This window comes from Lygodium microphyllum, chromosome 21 (genome assembly GCF_053477565.2).
Source record: "Lygodium microphyllum isolate KBCC chromosome 21, Lygodium_microphyllum_v1.1.10, whole genome shotgun sequence".
NCBI lineage: Eukaryota > Viridiplantae > Streptophyta > Polypodiopsida > Schizaeales > Lygodiaceae > Lygodium > Lygodium microphyllum.
The window spans coordinates 125,450,530-125,471,701 of NC_141155.1; the positions used below are offsets into that span (position 1 = coordinate 125,450,530).

General features: G+C 40.8%; 1 protein-coding gene across 2 annotated transcripts in view; it reads right to left on the reverse strand.

The window, feature by feature from the left end:
- LOC148018520 (copper-transporting ATPase PAA2, chloroplastic) overlaps positions 1-21,172 on the reverse strand; it is a 124,212-nt gene that overhangs the window by 80,733 nt on the left and 22,307 nt on the right. For both annotated transcript variants that reach the window (XM_087661821.1, XM_087661822.1), the window contains exon 3: positions 17,255-17,332. In XM_087661821.1, the coding sequence (XP_087517947.1) occupies positions 17,255-17,332 (78 nt within the window). The remainder of the gene's footprint in view (positions 1-17,254; positions 17,333-21,172) is intronic.

Sequence of the window (21,172 nt, forward strand, 5' to 3'; positions counted from 1 at the left end):
GAGAAGCTTATGATGGTTTTTAGTTGAGTTATGATGTCTTGATTGGTTCTATGGTGTATCTACTTGGTTCTAATAGGTCTATTTTTTGTCTCTGTTTTGGTTTGTTTTCTTTTTGTTTGAGAGGTTATGGTTGTAGATGAGTGATTTGAGGAATGATTGAATGCATCACCTGTGTCATAGGTGGCTGGTATCTCAATTTGATTATGTGAAAATGTTGTATTTTCAGCGAAGATAACATCATGACTAACAAATACTTTCTTTGTGCATGGATCATACAAACAATAGCCTTTGCCCTCCAAACTGTAGCCAATAAAAATACATTTTACTTCTTTGTCATCAAGCTTTCCGCAAACCTCCCTCGGGGCATGTGCATAGGCTATGCATCCAAAGACTCGAGAGTAAACAACCTTGGGTTTCTTTCCATGCCAAGACTCAAATGGTATGACCGTCTTTAGTGCTTTTGTGGGTGTACGATTTAAGACATGATTCGCACATTGAAGGCCCTCAAGCCAAAACTTGTGTAGCAACCCTTTGCTCTTAAGCATACAACGAGTCATTTCAATAAGTGTCCGATTTTTCCTCTTAGCAACACCATTTTGTTGAGGTGTCATCCTGGCAATGGCTTGATGCGTGATACCATTTTCAAGCAAAAATGTCTCAAAGGCACGAGACATGTATTCCCCCCCATATCCGTGCGAAGTGTTCACACCTTCAAGCCAATTTCAGCCTCAAGCTTTGCATAAACACATCAGATTTGGCTGTCAGCCCATACACCCATGTATATCTTGAGTAGTCATCGATAAAAATAACAAAATAAAGATAACCCCCAAGTGCATGTGTCCTCATGGGACCACAAACATCGGAGTGTATTAGCTGCATTTTTTGGACAACATGCATGACACCATCCTTCTTGAAAGCAAACCTCTGCATTTTGCCTAAGATACATCCTTCACACACATGGGGAGGTGGGATCTTCGTAGAAGCCAATGCATCTACCATCTGACACTGTTGAAGAGTCATCAAAATGTCAAAACCCGTGTCCATAATGGGCAAGCCAAAGCTCCGCATTCTGCATTGCGGCTGAAAGAGTACTCACTACCGGAGCATCATGAGACCATCTATCATACATATCCAACAAAAGAGACCCTTATACAAGGTGCCGGATAACTTAAGGGCATAGTCCATCTCTATATCTCTAACAATGCATTTGTCATCTTCAAAGATGACCTAAAAGCCATGCTTATTGAAAGCAAATATAGACAAAAGATTCTTTGTGATACCATGCACAAATAAAACATCGAGAAGCATGAAATCTGAGCCATTTGCAGCAATAATCAAGATTGAACCAATGCCAAATACATCATAATTGCTACTGTTTGCACATGTAACACTCTTCCCTACAAGGGCTGAATGCAAAGATGTAAAGAGACACTTCCTAGAAGTGATATGCTTGGACGCCTCACTGTCACAATACCAGATATGCTGTGTTTCAGCAGCATTAAATTCTGAATCAGCCATCCAAGAATCAAAACTGCATGTTAAAAATGCTAGCCCTCCTCCACAAAATTGTAGCATCACCATCAAAAGATTTGCTAGCTAATGTCTCCTAGACAGCTAGACCAAAGTCTTTCTTCCTTTCTTTGGCCAATTGCTTCCTACATTCATCAATATAATGACCGAGCTTTTTGCAGTAATGACATTCCCCCTTTCTCTTTGACTTTTCTGTGTCTTGGGCAACATTATTTGATGGCTGTCCCACATCAAGCCTTTTACTAAAATTTCACATCCTACTTTATTTTCCCCTTGCCTTTGTACTTACAAGAGCACAGCTACATCATCTGAATGCATTACAACTTTCTTTCAAGTTTGTCCCTCCTGTAACAAGAGGCCTTTCAATTCCACAAATATAACGGATTGCTTACCCCCCCCTCCCCTTCAAAGACAACATCAACAAGGTGAAGAATCCAAGATACAACTCAAGAAGTGAGTTCAATGTGATATTCACCATTTCTGCATCCTGAATGACCTCACCAGCATTCAACAGTTGTTTGCGCAAATCCTATATATGTGTGAGGTGATCAATCATACTGTCACCCTGAATGACCTCATCAACATTCAGCAGCTGTTTGTGCAAATCCTATATATGTGTGAGGTGATCAATCATATTGTCACCCTCATCCATATTTGCATTAGCCAGCTCTCTACGTAGATAAGATATATTGGCTTCATTACGCGCTGCAAATGTATGTTCTAGCATATCCCAAGATGCTTTTGAGGTCTTACAAGACCGAATATGTAGAATAATCTCTCTCTTTATTGACAAGGCAATCAAAGATAGGGCCTATGCATCCTTGGAGTCCCACCTCCAATGATCATCTATAGAAGGAGGGGGTGTATGCAGCACCAGCACTAGTAGTCTGTCCTCTAGTAGTATGCTGAGATGTTTGAGGTGCAAGACCTCCTAGTCATTGCAAATCACCAGTGATATAGTCACATAAATCCTTCGCCACAAGAAGATTACGCACCATAAATCTCCACACAGGGTAGTTGGTGCCATCTAGCTTGTCCTCCTGAGTGAGGACACCTAGGATGTTGCTTTGGTCATTATGCCCCTGATGTGCCATGTTGCTTGTGATACACAAAAATCAGCAGCCAAACACTTCACGCTGACGTATAAAATGTACTCTATTGAGTACAAAAATCCCCAGACAGGATTGCAATGCAAGTACCCAATTGTCAAACTATCACAATTCTTGACAAACCTGCCCAAATTTGCACAAATCAGCATTCAGCCTATAATTCATAGTGATACAATGATGTACTGCACTTGCCTTGAGGTGTGTGCCCAAAAAGACAATTCACAGCAATTTAATGCTGAAATTTCCCAATTTTACTAAAAATCCCCAAAATTCACTAACAAACCTGACATACACAGCAAGATAATGCTGTTGTAGCACATGTTCTCTCTCTTGGAATGCGTACTAGGCAAAAGCCCCGGCTTTCTTCTCAAAATTTTTAAGCAATTGAAGAAATTTATACCTTATAGTCTTAAATTCTATCAAAATGTTGCCTCACGACGCATGCCAATAGTAAGCAGCAGTTGTAATGCACCTCATGATGTGTACCGGGGCCAAAAGACTTAAAAGCCCCAGATCTCCTACACAAAACCCCAAGAAATTGTGGAGTGTCGATGTTTCTCGCGTAGATTCACACATAGGGCTGCAAATCGAGCAAAAGCCCCAAATTCCGGGTGACTCACGATGCATGCATAGACTTTGGGTGGCACTCATGAAGTTCATTGAATGCAAACGGGACTGCACAAGTTGTGCAGCTGGAGCTAGACACAGGCTAGCAGCACTGTGGAGCAAGCGGAGGTGGTGACTACAAAACAAGTGGCATAGAGGCAGCACCTGGCAGGGTTGGCAGCGGCAGTGCTGCTTGCAAAAGCAGCATAGGCGGTGCACACTAGAGGAGGTGCCTATTGGCTAGCAGGCATGGCAGTGCCCCACGGAGCTGGCAACAGGGTGCAGGCTGACAGCACCCAAGTAAGGCAGGGCGAAGGTGGCAGGCAGCTGAAACAAGGACACTAATGTGGCTGCGCTGCTGGACTGGCGGCTAGAGGCAGACAGCGGCTCTGACTTGGCAAATGGCAACTGACTTTTCCCTTGGGCTAAGAGCTAGTGGCAACAGAACCTCAGCAGAGCAGCACCAACTAATGGCAGCTATTCGGAATCCATGCATAGAAGTTGCTCTAATAGCAAATGTGAGAAATGACACCAGCTATGGAGTAGAGAGAGAAAGAGACAATGTGTGAGCTAAACAAAAAGTAGAGTGTACTTTGCTAAACTGAAAAGATAGAGTGAAAGTACAACTAATGTTTAGGTTAAGAGTTGGCCTAACCAGCCTTCTGCCAACTTACTAGAGTTAGGTTTATTTACTCTAGAGCCTAGTGTCACTACTTTAATGACCTAAGACACTAGGTGTACACACCCTACACTAACACTTTAATAAGTGTCCACACCACATGAATTACATTGGGCATTGCCCAGAATTAGCAAATTCTAACACAAAATGCCATGGCGATTGCAAGGAATCTAGTATTTCATACTCGCACTAAGCACATTGAAGTGCATTATCGTTATGTCAAAGAGCGGCTCCATGCAAGGGAGATTGACTTGTTTTATATCCCTACACCTGACAACTTGGCAAATGTGTTTTCAAAAGCTCTCTCTAGGAAGAAGTTCGAAGCCTTTTGCAAGGCTTTAGGTTTACTACCATTTGGGGATTGATTTGCCGATTCCCTGTATATGTTCACATCATTCACTTGAGAAGGTTTGTTACACTTAATGTGTTTCTCCATTGTTTTGGTATGAATGCTCCCTTATCCACACATACTTTTTACCTTCTAGCTAGAGAAGGGTTTCTCGTCAATGGGATGTGGTACATTACTACCTTAGGGACTATACTTTCATTATCATTCTCACATAGTGGATGTGACCTTCCACTAGTCTCCTCTCTTGTTGTTCACTTGTTCATTGTGAGTGTATGTGAATGTATGCGTATTGCTGGATCCTAACTTGTGTTCCTAGTTCTAGTGTGAACGCTCCCTTATCCATGGGCACTTTTAACCTTCTACTTGGAGAAGATTAAAAGTGTGTGTGAATGTATGCGTATTGCTGGATCCTAACTTGTGTTCCTAGTTCTAGTGTGAACGCTCCCTTATCAATGGGCACTTTTAACCTTCTACTTGGAGAAGGGTTTCTTTCCCTCGTGTGAATACCCGTCAATGAGTGTGATACTTTAGTGCCTTCAGGATTGTACTTTCATTATCATTATCGCATAGTGGATGTGAACTTCCAGCACTCTTCTCTGCTACTATCCACTTGTTCACTATGAGTGTGTGCAAGTGTGTGCATGTTGTTGAATCCTAACCTAACATCATCAAGGGCAAGAAAATTTTGCATAAGATCCTAAATGTACAAATGGGCATAGATTATGTTCAGCACTCCAACCAAGAGGTTGTTCTTCTCCAATTGGATTTTGAGAAGGCCGTTGATTATGCAAACCATGGGTTTTGGGCCACACATGTTTCAATTGATACACACTATAAGTCGTGATGCTTCTTCACATCTCATGTTGAATGGTGATGTTACTCAGCCCTTTACCCTTGCATAGTCAATCAAGCAAGGCTGCCCTCTGAATCCCGTCTTTTACCCTATGTGTGCTGCTAGGGAAACCTACCAATCCCAAAAGTAATTCCATGCATCGGTTGCATCTTGCATGGCACATGGAAGCAAAAGGAGGAAGTACATACAAAAGCATGAAAATACAGCCATTGAGGTTGCACTTTCACCCTCAAGTAGCTACAAGATCATGACGAGACATCCAATTTCTTGGTCGTGCTCCATACGTAGTAGGGGGAACCAACTCACTCTCACTCTCTCTCTCTCTCTCTCTTTTTCGTAAATCTCTCTCTCTCTCTCTCTCTCTCTCTCTCTCTCTCTCTCTCTCTCTATCTTTTTTTTTTTCGTAAAAGGTAATTGTATTAATTACGAAAAAAATACAAGATTACTTGATTACAAGATACATGATGACACTAAGCCATCAGGTGAAGAGGTTCTCTCTCTCTCTCTCTCTCTCTCTCTCTCTCTCTCTCTCTCTCTCTCTCTCTCTCTCTCTCTCTCGCTCTGTGCGCCCTTTCCCCCCTATGTGTGTGTGTACTCCACTTGGCACCCCCCAAACCTTGATGGAAGTAATATACATAGTATTTAGATAGTGAATATACATTAAATCTTAACAGTAAATTTATCCTAAAACATCATACCATGTTACATCAATAAATGTAACTTATTGGGAAACAAGCGCGAGAGATGACCGTCTGGGGGCCTTGGGCACCCGTACAGGGTTAGGGGAGCTTAGGAAGTAAGTGAGTTATAAAATTAGTATAACTCACTAGGTAATGACGGCTGGCAAGAGTCACGACGGGGGTTTCTCTAGCATCTTCCTGAGCGTGGTTGGGTGGCGAATGAGAGCTCTCGTGCTTCACATGTGGAGAGTCGACAAGACACAAAGTGGGCGTCTATAGAAAGACAGTTCTGTGAGTCACGTAATACTCGTATCAGAGCCATTCGCGACCTGGAGACAAGCGAATTATTTGCAATGGGAGATGGGCACCATTGCTAAGGGCCACTCTTGATTTGAAGATAGGCGACGTGGCTCGTGTCTGGTGGTCCAAGCGTCACCCAAGTTCAAGCGTCCCCATAATTCGTCAGGGCCGTCGCCCAAGTTCAAGCGACCCCGTAATACACGTGGCCGGTGACGTCCACCCCTTCGGCTGTAAATTTTCTCCTCTTCGGGTTGCAAGCGACATAATACATTCAGGACCGCATCCAGCGTGACAGGGCAGCAAAGCTTTCCTGCTCGACAAGAAAGCACGAAAACTCCACCTCATCTTCCACAGTCCATTTATTGTCACATTGCCTGACAAAAATTAGGAGAACGAAATGCAAGGTAGTGTACCACCCTTTGTTTCCAAATTTCTTACAGTTTCTTTCCAATTCCAATTCTAGTGTATAGATGGAGGGGAAAGAGAGAGAGGAGGTAATGGAAGGCTCTAGTTTCAGGGACCACCCTATGGTGAATCCCCATGAAACTGAAATGCAATAAGAACCTTGAGAAGAATTTTTTGCTACACGAGCAATTTGATGATTTAACTGCTCGTGTGCAAGCACAGGGGGTTCAAATGGAGTTGTTAACTCAAGCACTTACTGAAATAAAATCCGAATTAGTCCAATTACTAGAAAGGGATAAAGGTAAAGCAAAGGCCTCAAATATTCCATCTTCATCGAAAGATGTAGATGTGATTATGCAAGACCCAAGGGAACCCCACCAAAAACTAAGGGATAATCCAATGTTAAAGGACATGAAACCCTCTCAGTTTCATGGGGAGGAAAAAGATAGAAACAAAGACACTATCCTTAATTTCCTCCAAAAACGGGAGGATTTACAAAAATTAAAGAATACTCCACCACATCTCCAAGCGCTGGAAGCCAGTTTAACCTTGGGACCAAAAGCATATAAATGGTGGAGAACTTTAAAGGAGGCAAATAAATACCTGAAACTTGGGCTCAATTTGAATCGGTCTTTTTGAAAGAATTCCTTCCTGAAAATGAAATGGAAAGAAATTAGGAAGATTGGGATTTTGTTAGACAAAAAGGAAGACCTTTGCTAACATATCTCGAGGAGTATCGTGAGATAATCCTCAAATTGGAAGGAACAGATGAATTTCAAAAGACAAGAGGATTCATAAGAGAACTAGATAAGGCCTGTAAAAAGAAAGTGAAAAGGAGTTCACCTAAGACGCTTGAAGAGGCAATTAAATTTGCATTAATCAATGATGAAGATAATACGAGTCCAAGTGTACTCACTAGTCTCACCAACACAAAGCCCAAGACTAAGGAATTTGAGACCTCAAAATTTGTAGGTAAATCCAAAAGGAAAATGCCATTCCTTAAGGGTAAGAAACAACCCTTTGAAAAGAAACAATATGTACGGTCGAAGCTAAGTCAAGATGACTTTGATAAGGCCAAAAAAGAAAGGTTGTGTTTCAATTTCCCATCTCCTAACCATACTGCTTGGAATTGCCTTCAAAGGAAAAAGAGGGAAGATAAAGGAAAGGATAAGAACAAGGGCAAGGGAAAGGAGAAACAAATCCATGTAGTGCAGACCCTAGAATTAAAGGGGCATGAAAAGTATAAATCTTTAGAGATCCTGCACAAGGATGTACAGCACAGGTGTTGTATGTCAACTTCTATGTGGCAGCCTACCTTCGGGCCACATGATTTAGTTAGAGTGCATGGATCGATAAGTGGGAAGAGAATTAGAGTTATGATTGATGACTCTGCCACCCACAATTTCATAAGTTATGCACTTGTCAAAAAGTTGAAACTTCCCCAACAAAAGAGTGAGCATCAATATGTTGTTCGTATGATGCGAGGTCAAGATAATAAAATATGGCATACAATGGTATCCAATTTGGAAATTGAGATCCAAGTATATAAAGATAACCTTGATTTCCAAATTATGAATATGGAAAGGGTCGATATCGCTTTAGGGAGGGAGTGGCTATGGGGATTGAAACCATCCTTAAAGTATAGTTATCATCATAATACACTGGAATTTGAAAGGGATGGTAAGACTTTTGTGATTCAAGGTGAACATGAAGTATTTGATAACCTGTTGATGTGTTCCCTTGAAGTTCAGAAGTTGATAAAGAAGGAAGCTTGTGAGGTATATATGTTATGGTCCCTTTTTATACATGACACTTTTACTTCTTGTAATATAAAGAAACAATTTTCTTATGTTTGTGAGTTGAATGTAAATAATGAATTAAGTGGTTTGTTAGATGAATTTAAAGATATGTTTCCTTCTGACTTACCTAGTGGCCTTCCACCAGATAGGGGTGATGTAAATCACCCAATTGACATAGATAGGGATACATGCCCTTTTTCTAAACCACCTTACAAGCTAAGTGAAACACAGCACCAAGAAGTCGAAAGACAAATCAAGGATTACCTTGATAATGGGTTTATACAACCCAGCAATTCACCTTGGGCTTCGCCAATTTTATTGGTGAAGAAAAAAGATGGTTCTATGCGACTTTATGTTGATTATAGAGCACTTAATGAGATAACGGTGAAGAATAAATTTCCTATGCCCAGAATGGAAGATCTTTTTGATCAATTACAAGGGGCAAAATTCTTCACAAAGATAGACTTAAGATCATGCTATCACCAAGTAAGAATTAAGGCCCAAGATGTTCCTAAGACGGCATTTCGTACTAGATACGAGCATTATGATTTTTTGGTGATGCCTTTTGGCCTCACAAATGCACCAACTACATTTATGAAGCTGATAAATAATGTGTTACGGCCCTATCTAGGACACTTTGTAGTAGTCTTTTTGGACGATATCTTGATCTTTAGTAAGTCAAGAAAATAACATTTGAAACACTTACGGTTAGTATTCCAATTGTTAAGAACCCATTCCCTTTATGAGAAGAAAACTAAATGTGAATTCTTCGCACAAGAGGTCAAATATTTGGGGCATATTATCTCGAAAGAGGGAATCAAGATGGATCCAAAAAAAGTAAGGGCAATTATTGAATGGCCATCTCCAAGGAACCTGGAAAAGCTGCATATCTTCCTAGGTTTATCTGGGTTTTATCGTAGATTCATTCGAGATTATGCCAAGACAGTTGTTCCAATGACGGACCAACTTAAAGGAAAAGGAAAGAGCTTTAATTGGGGAACAGACCAAAATGAAAGTTTTCAAAAACTTAAGGTAGCCATTGCTACAGCTCCAGTACTATTAATTGTGGATCCCAATAAACCATTCGTGGTTGAAGTTGATGCCAGTGACAGGGCAATAGACGCGGTCTTATTACAAGAGGGTCGACCGGTTGCTTTTGAAAGCACGAAATTAGACCGTGCAAAACAAAATTATTCCGTCTATGAGAGAGAGTTGTATGCAATAGTACGTGCAATAAAGAAATGGAAGCACTATTAGTATGGTGCCAAACTTTTGATCTTGTTGGATCATGAAAGCATTAAGTGGCTTAATGACCAACCAGATCTACAAGGGCGTAAAGCCAGATGGGCCGAACTCCTTCAAGAGTTCGACTATGAGATAAGGTATAGAAAAGGAAAGTACAATATAGTGGCTGATGTGCTCAACAGAATGCCCATCATAAATAAATTGAGTTTTACTCAGTTCACTTCCGATTTGCTTGAATCCTTAAAAGGGAAATGCCAAGCTGATCCGGCATATTCCAACATATGGGAAGCAATTGAAAATGGGGATCCAAAAGGAAGGGCCTCCATTGAGGAAGGAACATCTGATGATGTTCAACAAGGAAATGGAGCATCAGGGGTTGCTCAAATGGGATTCAAGTGGAAAAATTTTACCATTGATAATGGTTATTTACTCTACAAGCGTAGGGTATGTGTCTCGAAAGATGAAGAAATAAGGCGCCAGATACTCTTTGAGTATCATGATACCCCTAGTGCGGGACATCCAAGAGTTAATAAGACTTATAGTCTTATTAAAAGGCAATTCTATTGGTCTGGAATGAATAAGGGTATCCTTGACTATGTAGTCAAATATAATAAGTGCCAGGTTAATAAAGCTAAAAGATTGAAAATGGGAGGACTTCTCCACCCATTAGAGATTCCTTCGAGAAAATGGGAGAGTATCTCCATGGACTTTATTATCACATTACCCAGGACACAGAGGGGGCACAACTCTATGTGGGTGATTGTGGATAGGTTAACCAAAATGGCTAGGTTTATTCCAATTTCAACTAATGTTAAAACACCAGAATTGGCTAGATTGTTCATAGAGAACATATACCGATTGTATGGCCTTCCGGCAAATATAGCTTCTGATCGGGATAGAAAATTTGATAGTCAATTTTGGCATGCGGTATTTAGGAAGTTAGATACTAAACTTAGCATGAGTACGGCGGAGCATCTGCAAACTGATGGGCAAACTGAAAGGGTTAACCAAATCCTTGAAGATATGTTGAGATCATATGTAAGTAAAAGGAAAACTAATTGGGAAGAGTATTTACCGATAGCAGAGCTTGCATATAATAGTGCAAAACACTCTTCCACTGGATATAGTCCATTTATGCTAATGTATGGGTTTCATCCCAAAGCTCCTCATGTAGTAGGACTGCATAAGGAAAGGGTTCAAGCAGCAAAGGATTTTTTGGAGGATATGAATAGTATGTTAGAATTTGCTCAAGAAAATAATAAGAAAGCTCAAGACCAAGCTAGAGCTTATGCATATCCTCACTGAAGAGACATCTCCTTTGAAGAAAGGGAATTGGTCTATCTTAAAGTGCCTGGACAAACTAAAACTATAAAAATGGGACGATGTCCAAAGCTTTCACCCAGGTATTGTGGTCCTTTCACAATACTTAAGAGGGTGGGGGAACAAGCTTACAAGCTCCAACTACCTACTAGTAGTAAAACACATCCAATTTTCCATATAATCAAGCTAAAAAGAAGCTGGGTGATATGGATAATCTAGTCTTAAATGATAACATTGAGGAGCTATTCGGTGACCAATCTATTCCACATGAACCAGAAAGAATTTTAAATGTTCATAATAGACGAACAAGGCATACTATTTATCAAGAATGTCTAGTGAAATGGAGGGATTGTTTAGAAAAAAGCTCAACATGGGAGCAAGTAAGCACCTTAAGAAAAAGGTTTTCCAATTTACAGTTGGACCTTCCAAGTACCGTTTTCGAGGACAAAACCGATTCTTAAGGGGGAGGAAATGTTACATCAATAAATGTAACTTATTGGGAAACAAGTGCGAGAGATGACTGTCCGAGGGCCTTGGGCACCCATACGGGGTTAGGGGAGCTTAGGAAGTAAGTGAGCTATAAAATTAGTATAATTCACTAGGTAATGACGGCTGGCAAGAGAGTCATGACGGGGGTTTCTCCAACATCTTCCTGAGCGTGGTTGGGTGGCGAATGAGAGCTCTCGTGCTTCACATGTGGAGAGTCGACAGGACACAGAGCGAGCATCTGCAAAAAGACAATTCCATGATATCACCAGTCACGTAATATACCCATCCAGTTCTCACCATGTTGTCACGTCTAGTTGAGATTGGGCAGCTAGCTAGCTTATCCCTCCGGTGAAGTCAGCATTTTGTCGGGCAAGCATTGGCTGATGACCCTTTCATGATTTTGAAAGCTGATAGGATAACCTCCACAAGGCAATAAACATTTCGGACTTGTTTGATCTAGCTTCAAGCCTCCATATTAATGGCACTAAATTGTCTCTCATCATTTTTATTGAATCTAATTTATAGGCCTTGGGGTGGCGGGGTGAAGCGGTTTTGTGGGGCAATATTGGGCAATATTGCATATCATATGGTTTACCCTTTGGGTAGTGATGTTCAACCTAAATGATTGCTGCAATGGATTTATCAAAAGGTGGAATCTAAGTTGCCTTATTGGAAATCTCAAGCAGGGCCTTTCCATGTGTGCCACAAAGTGGAACAAACTATTATGCTATCTATGCTCACCTATTATTTCCTCTTTTTACCTTGGGCCAAGAGTACTTTGAGCAACAATACCTCGCAAAATTGTTCCATGCTATGGAAAGAGGATTTCGTGCATGCTAGCATTTCTTGGATTTCATGGAGCCATGTCTGTACTTCAAAAAGCATGGGTGGTGGAGCTGTTTTGGATATTAAGATTCACACAGTTGCTCTTTGTTACTCATTTTTTCAAGGCATGTGAGTCATCAGCCTTGGGTCTCTATTGTTCCGTTTTTTCTTGAAGACCAAGTAGTTTTAACTTTTGTATGGGAATACTAAAATTCAAGGTTCATGGTGGCACATGATCAACACTAACTTCCAGCTCATGATTCCTCCTATTCTCTTGACCCATTTGGTATGCTCATGGAAGGTTGTCCTTCAAAGTGTGAATTGGTATCTAGCAAAGGATAGATTACATGCTAACTTCTTGTAGATTGAGTTGTTGGTTGTGTCTTTGCTTCTCCCTTGGGAAGGAAAACAAGGTGATCGCTTCAAACTCAATCGACTGGCACATCTAAGCTTGGTTTCTATTGCAAATGCGACTCTATCAACTCAAAGTATGTTGATGTCTTTCCACAAAGCCAAGCGGGTTTTCCAAATCCCCTAGGGATACTGTGATTTATGAGACATGATCTATACACAATTGCATGATCGATAGCCCTTCCCCCCCTTGATTCAGATCGTCCTTGGCAAGATTGAAAACTTGTAGATCGGCTCGGTCCAAAGAATGCTTTAATTAACTAGATTTATTGTCTTTTGATTACATATTGTCATTGGTTAATGACCAAGGCCAATGTTGTCTAGGGACTCCACAAAAGCAAGGCCTAGTGGACATTGACTATTATGAGAGAGTGGATCCATAAGACTCCATTCAAATGCAAAGACTATTTGGAGAATGTTGACTGGTCCTTTCCCCCTCACCTCAACCCTTTCTAGGCACCATATTTCGAATGGCAATTATTTCTTTTGTACTACCAATGTAGGATTTTCATGCCACATATTTATTTCGTGCCCATTAGCCAAGAAGATTTGGTCCCTCGTATCTAAGATTTGGAGAGCTATGATGGAACCTTGCTACCTCCCTCTAATTGGATCTGACATATCTAACATTTGGAGAGCTATGGTGGGACCTTGTTGTGTCCCTCTAATTGGATCTTTGACAGGGCAAAATATCCCAATCCTACACAAGCAAATATGAAGATATTGTTTCATTTTCATAGATTTTGGGCTTGTTGGTACAATTGGGTCACCCGAAATGCCTTCATCTTTGATTCCACATCCAAGGTTCAAAGTCATAATACTAGGCTGAAGGGTCTTTTCCATTGATAATTGGATGTTGTTCAATATGCTAACCTTCTCCCTCAAGAGGATTTAGTTTCTTAGCATGCAGCAATTTATTCTACTTCTTTCCTGTGACTCTTGTACTTCTCATGTTATAGTACAACTACCCATTATGGAGAGAGAGACAAAGAGAGAAATGAAATCATATGATAATATAATTACCTATTACTAAAACAAAAAAGATGAAATGATATATTAACATCTACAAAAGGCCAAAATGACCTATGAGACCATGAGTTACAATCATGTATATGATGATATAATTGTCCAAAAACAAACACTAGTACAAGTAAATGAACAAAAAGAAAACTACATCAACATGTAGAAGAAAGAACTCCAACTAGTAAAGACGGCCCCAGGTGATACAATCTCATGGGGTTGTAAAGGGTCTGGTGAGAGAGAGAGAGAGAGAGAGAGAGAGAGAGAAGTACAAGAAAACTACAAAAGTACAAGACAAATCGAAGTAATAGACAGATGTGATAGATGCAACTACCAAAGCCTCATTACATAGGCTTAGGTATTCACTCAAACCTTTGACCCTTACTAAACGTTGAGTGGTGTAGAAGATGTTCACACCTAGATACACACTCTAACACACACTTAAGTGTATTCACATGCGAAGGTCTCACATAAGTGTACTATATAAATGACGAACCCCCCTTCGAATCATGGGTGATTGAACCCATGATACAAAACATAAAAAGGAAATTGGAAGTTTTTACCTCACAAGAGGCATTGTCTAATCCCATTGAAAGGTATAACAAGATAGAGAGGTTACTTGCAACTACAACTAAAACATGGCATGGTGTACTAATGACAAGCTCAAGGACTTAAAAGTTCGATACTATCCAAAGGTGCATGTGCATGGCTCAAAGATTGATCAAAGACTAATATGGCTCAAAGGCACAATGCACCTAAGCAAGGGCCCAAAACCCAAAGTATGACTCTTGTGCTCAATGTAAAGACCATGGTTTATCATTACAAAACCCCCCCCCCTAAAAGATATAACTCCTTCAAGAATGGAAAAAAATATGAAGACGTACAAATAATTTTGGATTTAATATCTGCACAAAGTACCCCATGCTTGTATGTGATAGAAAGGTCTGAGCATTTGCACATGCATACCAAGTGTCTAGTTTCAATCACATTTCTATTGTCATACTCTTGTTTTGAAAAATCGACTTAAAAAGGAAGGTTGTATTTTTATCCACCATTGCCAAGAGACAATGATGGATTGGTGATTGTCATGGCTTTGTCAGTGGCCAATGCAAGCTCGTCCTTGTCACTCTCAGTGTAAGAAGTATTGGCCACATAGTTTGCATTTGTTTCTCTTGCTACTTCCCTTTCTTCTACTAGCATTGGTCAATTGTATGACCAATTTGCCAGCAATATCTACACTTGGGAGGCTTGATTTGAATTGTAGAAGGCAACGAGGATCAAATGTGTGTCTTTGCTTCACTATTCTTCGTCCATGAGAATGATGACCGTTTCCTCATAGGACATTTGTTCTTCTACCTTGAAAGTTGTAAAAATCTCTTTGATTTTGTCTTCTTTCGCCAGACTATTAAGAAGTATGACCTTTCTGCCATTGTTATCTCGACAACTTTTTGGCATGTTGAGTGTTGAAAGAGAACGCTCGGTGCATCTAAATATTACTTGAGGGAGTCCAATGAATTATAAGGAAGACTACAAAGTTGCATCTCCAGGAAAAAAAAAAACTTTGAATTATTTTCATTCCCTCAAAAGTAATATCAAGGTCTTCCCATACCTCTTTGGTCATCTTGCTAAGGTCGAGGCAGCGAAGAAAGTTACCCGAGATACCAAGCCCAATGATGGCCAACCCACTCACATTCTATTTTAAGCAATCTTGATGGAGTTTCGAGACTAGAATTTTCTGCGCTCGATTTTAGTTTTCCAGATTGAGAAGCCAACGCTAGAATTTTTTAATGCTGATTCCATACTTTGACATGCAAACGGAGAATGACATTTTGCCCAAAGATCTCCCATCTAAGTGTTGTTGCTGGAAGAGCTACAGCTGCAAGCTGTTGGTAACTTACTAGAGTGGCAGTGTTGGAGCTAATTGAGGTTAAGCTCAGACAAACAACTGCTATTGAGCAAGGTGGTGTAAACAGAAGTGCAAGCAGAGCAAGCTGGGAACCAACAGGGCTGAGAGTGATGGAGTAGCAGTCAGGCAAAGCTGACATTGATGGCAATGGTGGTTTGGAGCAGATGGCATTAAAGATGGAAGCAAGGCAATAGCTGAATAAGTAGAGGCAACTGCAACTGGCACAAAAGATGGATGTAGGGCAGCACATGAATGAGAAAAGTTGGCTGCAGGTGGCGTTGGAGATGGAAGCAGGGTGGCAGGTAAATGAGTATAGACGGCTGCACAAAGGCAGGATACACAGCAACCCAAGAAGATAGAGTTGTGGCAATGGCGTCTATGGAGGTTAGCGCATGGTCGGGTGGCTGCGAGGTGGCGTATCAAGAGGACAAGGCACATGAATGAGAAAAGCTGGCTGCAGGTGGCATTGAAGATGGAAGCAGAGTGGCAGGTGAATGAGTAGAGGCAGCTGCACAAAGGCAGGATACATGGCAACCCAAGCGGATACGGTTGTGGCAATGGATTCTAAAGGTTAGCCCTTTGTTGGGTGGCTGCGAGGCAGCATATCAAGAGGACAAGGCAAATGTGGAAACAGCTAGGACTGGGGCCGCACAACAATGTGGAGCTGCCAAGAGACAAAGCGACCAAAGCTATGAGGATAGCGACATGGGGCTGCCAAGAAAGAAGCAGCCATGAAGCCCACAGCCAACACACAAGCAAAAAGTGGTTTTGAGAGTGAGAAGGCAACTATGGTGGATGCAACTCCATGAGAGAGAGAGAGAGAGTCATCCAGAGTCATGTTGCTCAAGAGACTTCTTCAATGGCAGCTTGATCTTATTCAACATGCTGATATCTTGACCAAAGATGATTTAGTACCTTGGCATCAGGCGATCTCTTCAATGACATTATCCTGACTTTTGTACCTCTTTGTAATCTTTTAGTCATGTGACTTTTGTACTCATTTGATATAATATAATTACTCGTTACGAAAAAGAAAAATAGATCTTGCAAGTACAAGGCAAACTGAAGTAATAGATGGATGTGATAGATGATATGAAAGTACTAGGGCCTTGACCCTCAATATATAGGCCTAGGTATTCATCCAAACGTTTGACCCTTATTAAATGCTAGGCAGTGTAGAAGGTGTTCATACCTAAACACACACTAAAGTGTATTCGCACATGGAGGTCACATAGGAGAAGATCAGCTAGCCCTTCTCATTCACTTGCAAATTCTGGAGATTTGCTTTTGGTGCATCAAATTGTTCACAAATCCCACCCATCCCAAATTGCTCAAAATATCCTTTCCTCATGGCTGTCATTAGGCTTGCAAAAAATACATGGATAAATACTTCCCTATCTCATTTCCACTTACAAATTTCCCAAGGGGTGGAAGAAGAGAAGGCAATTCTTTATAACCCCACTTGCACATTAGAGTCATTCAATGCAAGAACAAGCTAACGTATACAAACCAAACTTCAACACAGCTTACCCTGGAAAAGCCCAACACACAACAACATTAATGAAGAAAGGCAATAATTACGTATATTCATAATGTTGCAGATCAATTCATATTCTGCTCAGTAAGTAGAAAAATATAAACTGAACCTCATAGCATCACAAATGAATACATTGATCATGAGGATCCGCCATAATACTAGAAAGGAACTCTCAGCTGCAACTATCTTACCTCGTGCTGGTCCTATCAGGGTTGTCAAAGAGACTCCACATTTGAAAAGTGGATGGTGAACAAAGTCAAAAGGAGAGCCTGCATAGAGAGAAGAAGTAACTTTTAGCGTCTTGCTAAGTTTACAAATCAAAAAAGCACATAGAATCAAACATCAATATCTGCAGAAGAAACAACACATGTAATCAATGTTGCAATCTAGCTACTAGCCTTGGTATGGGCCTCGAAAAGCACACAAAATTGAACCTCACATCTGCTAAAGAAATAATGCAAGTATTCCTGACACTTTTAGCTAGTAGATTTAATATGGGCCTTAGAATACAAAATTAAACCTCAAATCAGCTAAAGAGCAATGCAAGAAATCAAAATACATCACATAGATGACTTTCTTTAATCTGAAACCACTATGCATCAATTCATTATCTATAAGAAGAATAGACTTTATGTCCATTTGAGAATTGTCTATATCATCAACATGGCAACATCATATAAGCATTGCTACAGTGAGCATCACAAGTAGTTGTAGGGCTGAAATGACTTAACTCCTGAGAAAAGTGTCTAAGTCTAACAAAAAAGAGGTTCAATCACAAGGCCTTCATCCACCGGCTCCTCCATGTCACAATGTCACTTGGGTGCCATCTGATATTATTCTCAAGCATGGAATAGAATGAAGGCGGCAAATATCTATCCCAAGCTCCATATAAGTCTAATTCCTCAATCGCATGGATCAAGCTATTCTTTTCTGGGTCTTGGGCTTAAGATCCTTGGGTTTTGTCATTGGCATTGTGGAGATATGCTAGGGTTTGCAAAAGAAAACACAAAGTGCATGACCACAATGGAAACACAATGAACACGAACACTAATGCAAAAACACAAAAAATGCAAAAACGCAAAATGAAGAGAATTGAATAATGAATGAAAATATACATAATGCTCAAGGGGAGAGCTGTCCAACAACCGATGGCTCTCATGGGAGCAGGCAAAGGGAGGTGCCAATGTGTGTCATCCGCAGAAGACGGATCCCGAGTGTAGTAAACCACTAGTCAAAGTGTGTAATGGTTGATACAAATCTCCAAGAACAAGGTGGCAGCAAAAGAGGCTAATCTTAATCAAAATGCATCAATATTTTCCCCAAATCTCATCAAGGCAGCAACTAGGAACTTCAAATTAGGGGCTCTCACAATCATAAAGCCTATCCAAGTCAAAGGAGATGTGCAAACTTATACACCGCATGGGAACACCACACATGAGCTCTTTTGTACAACGTAAAAAAGCTTTGAGTTCTATTTCAGACTTGTATACAGCAGCAAAAATGTTCGATTTGTACTCACTTTATAAATAGCATAGGAACAATCTTTTATGATTGTCTAACTTCTCTGTCTCTACAACATTCTCTCTCTTCCCTCTAAACTTCCCTTCCCATTCCTAGGTTTCTCTCCCCTCTTCTCTCCCTCTGGTCCTCTTTGCATTAGCATTCACAAGTTCATTCGATGGGTCCAAAACACCATTCGTTCATCTTGTATTTCCCCTCGAAGCAACATTCAGGAAGTCAGAGGCATATGCATTGATTTTGTAGAGCAAGTATACTATTCTAAGGAGCCCTCCATACCTCATATATGCACCGAAAAGAGGACCCCTATAATTTGGCAATCACTGTTGAACTAGCTTTGCAAGTTGCAAATTGTTGGAAGTTCTGGAGTGTATATCTATGACCCGCTTTGAAATATCCTTCAAGGTAACTCCTATTTCCACTCCTGAAACTCCTCTCCGAGTTCTTAATAGGCATCAAGTCCTAGGAAGCTCTCCCCCATGCCAAAACATAAACAAGACCTAGATGACTAGCACAAGTAAGGGAGTTGGTAGTAGCTCGAAGCCAAGAGTTGGTGCCCCTAACCTCTTCACAAGGCGCTAGGTAGAATAAATATAAACTTGTCCACCTTCAAGGGGCTAGCCATTGAAGATCCTAAAGACCATGTCCGCCAATTCCAAAGTTCTCATGCTCTCCCCTCTATCCTAGAGGACACTACACATGAGCAATATAGCCAATTTTAGGAGAACCACTCTGTGACTTGAGCCTCCCTCAAGGACAACTTTAAGGCTTACCATTAGGGAAATTGTGAAGATCCCATCATCCAAGAGCTCAACTCACTCAAGTACACTCATGAAGACATTGTCCCTAATCTCACATGAGTGAAACAATTAGTGGTGTGCCTTCCAACTTACCTTGGAGACTTCATGGTATGACATTGGGTTACTAAAGCATGTTCGCTAAGCACTCAACAAAAGATTCGCGAAACTTTGGACACCTCTACCAACCTGGATGCATTTCAACAATTGGTAGTAAAGATCGAGATTGCATGCAAGCTCTCCTTACAAACAAGTATGTTCTTACCCTCATCACTAAATACTTATAATGATGTTGCACGATTAGCACATGAGTTGCAAGCCTTGAAAATGGAAAAGGCACAAAAGGAAAAGCAATGTGCACTAGAGCTCTTAAGAAAGGAGATCGAGGAACTCAAGAGTGTAGCTACTTCTAGCATAACGGCTACTGCCCCTTGGTGTATCCATTGTCAACAACAAGGGCATGTGCCAAGTGAGGTCCCTTAGAGTAAATTTTACAATTTTTGTTGCAAGATGTGCCATGAAGATCGCAAATGTACTACCTCAAAGGACTCAAATCACTTCCCCAAATAAGTCCACTTGCACCCCCACATCTTTCTCATCAAGTTACCACTCAAGTTCCTCATTTACAAAAAGCCAACAATTCTTATTACTTAGCATCCTACCCCACATTTCCACACAGTGTGCGCATTAAGAAGCAATCTTTCAAACAAGGCCAAGCCTTCTACTAGAAAATCACACAAAAAGCTTTCCACCAACTAGCTCGTGTATCCCTTGAAGACAACACGACTTAAAAAGAAAGAGTTAAATCGCAAGGGCAGCCTACCTAACAGACCCAAGAAAGCATCCACAAGCTACCTAATCATACCATGCTATAAAGGATAATGATCTAATAAAGCGTATTGTTGCAACACTTGCATTTCCAAAATTTCTAATTAAAAGGAATACTCATGCATAGTATAGATATGATCCAATCGAGACCACGTGGCCAAATATTGGGCTGAGTGAAATGTAAACCCCAAAACCAATGGAGAAAGCCACGATCAAAGATCCTCTTTGACAACATCCATTGCAAAAGCATTCCAAGCCTAGCTTTCTAGGGTATTCATCAGTGAGTACTTCGAAGTAGAGTGGGAAGGGTCAATACACATGTTAAAATCATCCATAAGCAAACCTGGCCTACCCAAAGACAAAGAATCATAAAACCAATTACACAAGGTTTGACAATGCAAGGAGGCATTAGGCGCATATAGGCCAACCAGCCATAAAACCTCTCCTTCAAAAACAATTTCAATCATTTAAAAGTGCCCATGGACATCATTCTTAGTAAGCACTAGCTGGAATTTCTCATGCACCACCACAAGGACACCCAAGTAGTGCCTTGTCTCAGTACCAGAATAAAAAAGACGGAAACCATGACAATCCAAAATACGACCAGTATCATGACTTTTGTGCTCAATAGCACACCACATCCCAATTGTTCTCATACAAAGTACACCACATCTCATGTTGCTTACTACAAAAACAAATCCTATGAACATTCCAGGTGACAATCTACATAACTGAAGCCAAAAATAACAAGGAAAAGGCTGCTCACATCTCGCTTGAACTTTTTCTACCGATGCCTCACAAAGTTAAGTGAGGAGCAAAGTAACTCCCCTCCAGGACTGAAACCAGGTTGGCAAACTGTCTCCAAAAAGAATAAATACTGTCAACATAGCCAAAAGACCGGCCATTTTGACAACAAGTATTGCTAAAAGGTCAAGGGCAGTCACTAGACCCTCTTCCCTGCCTAGG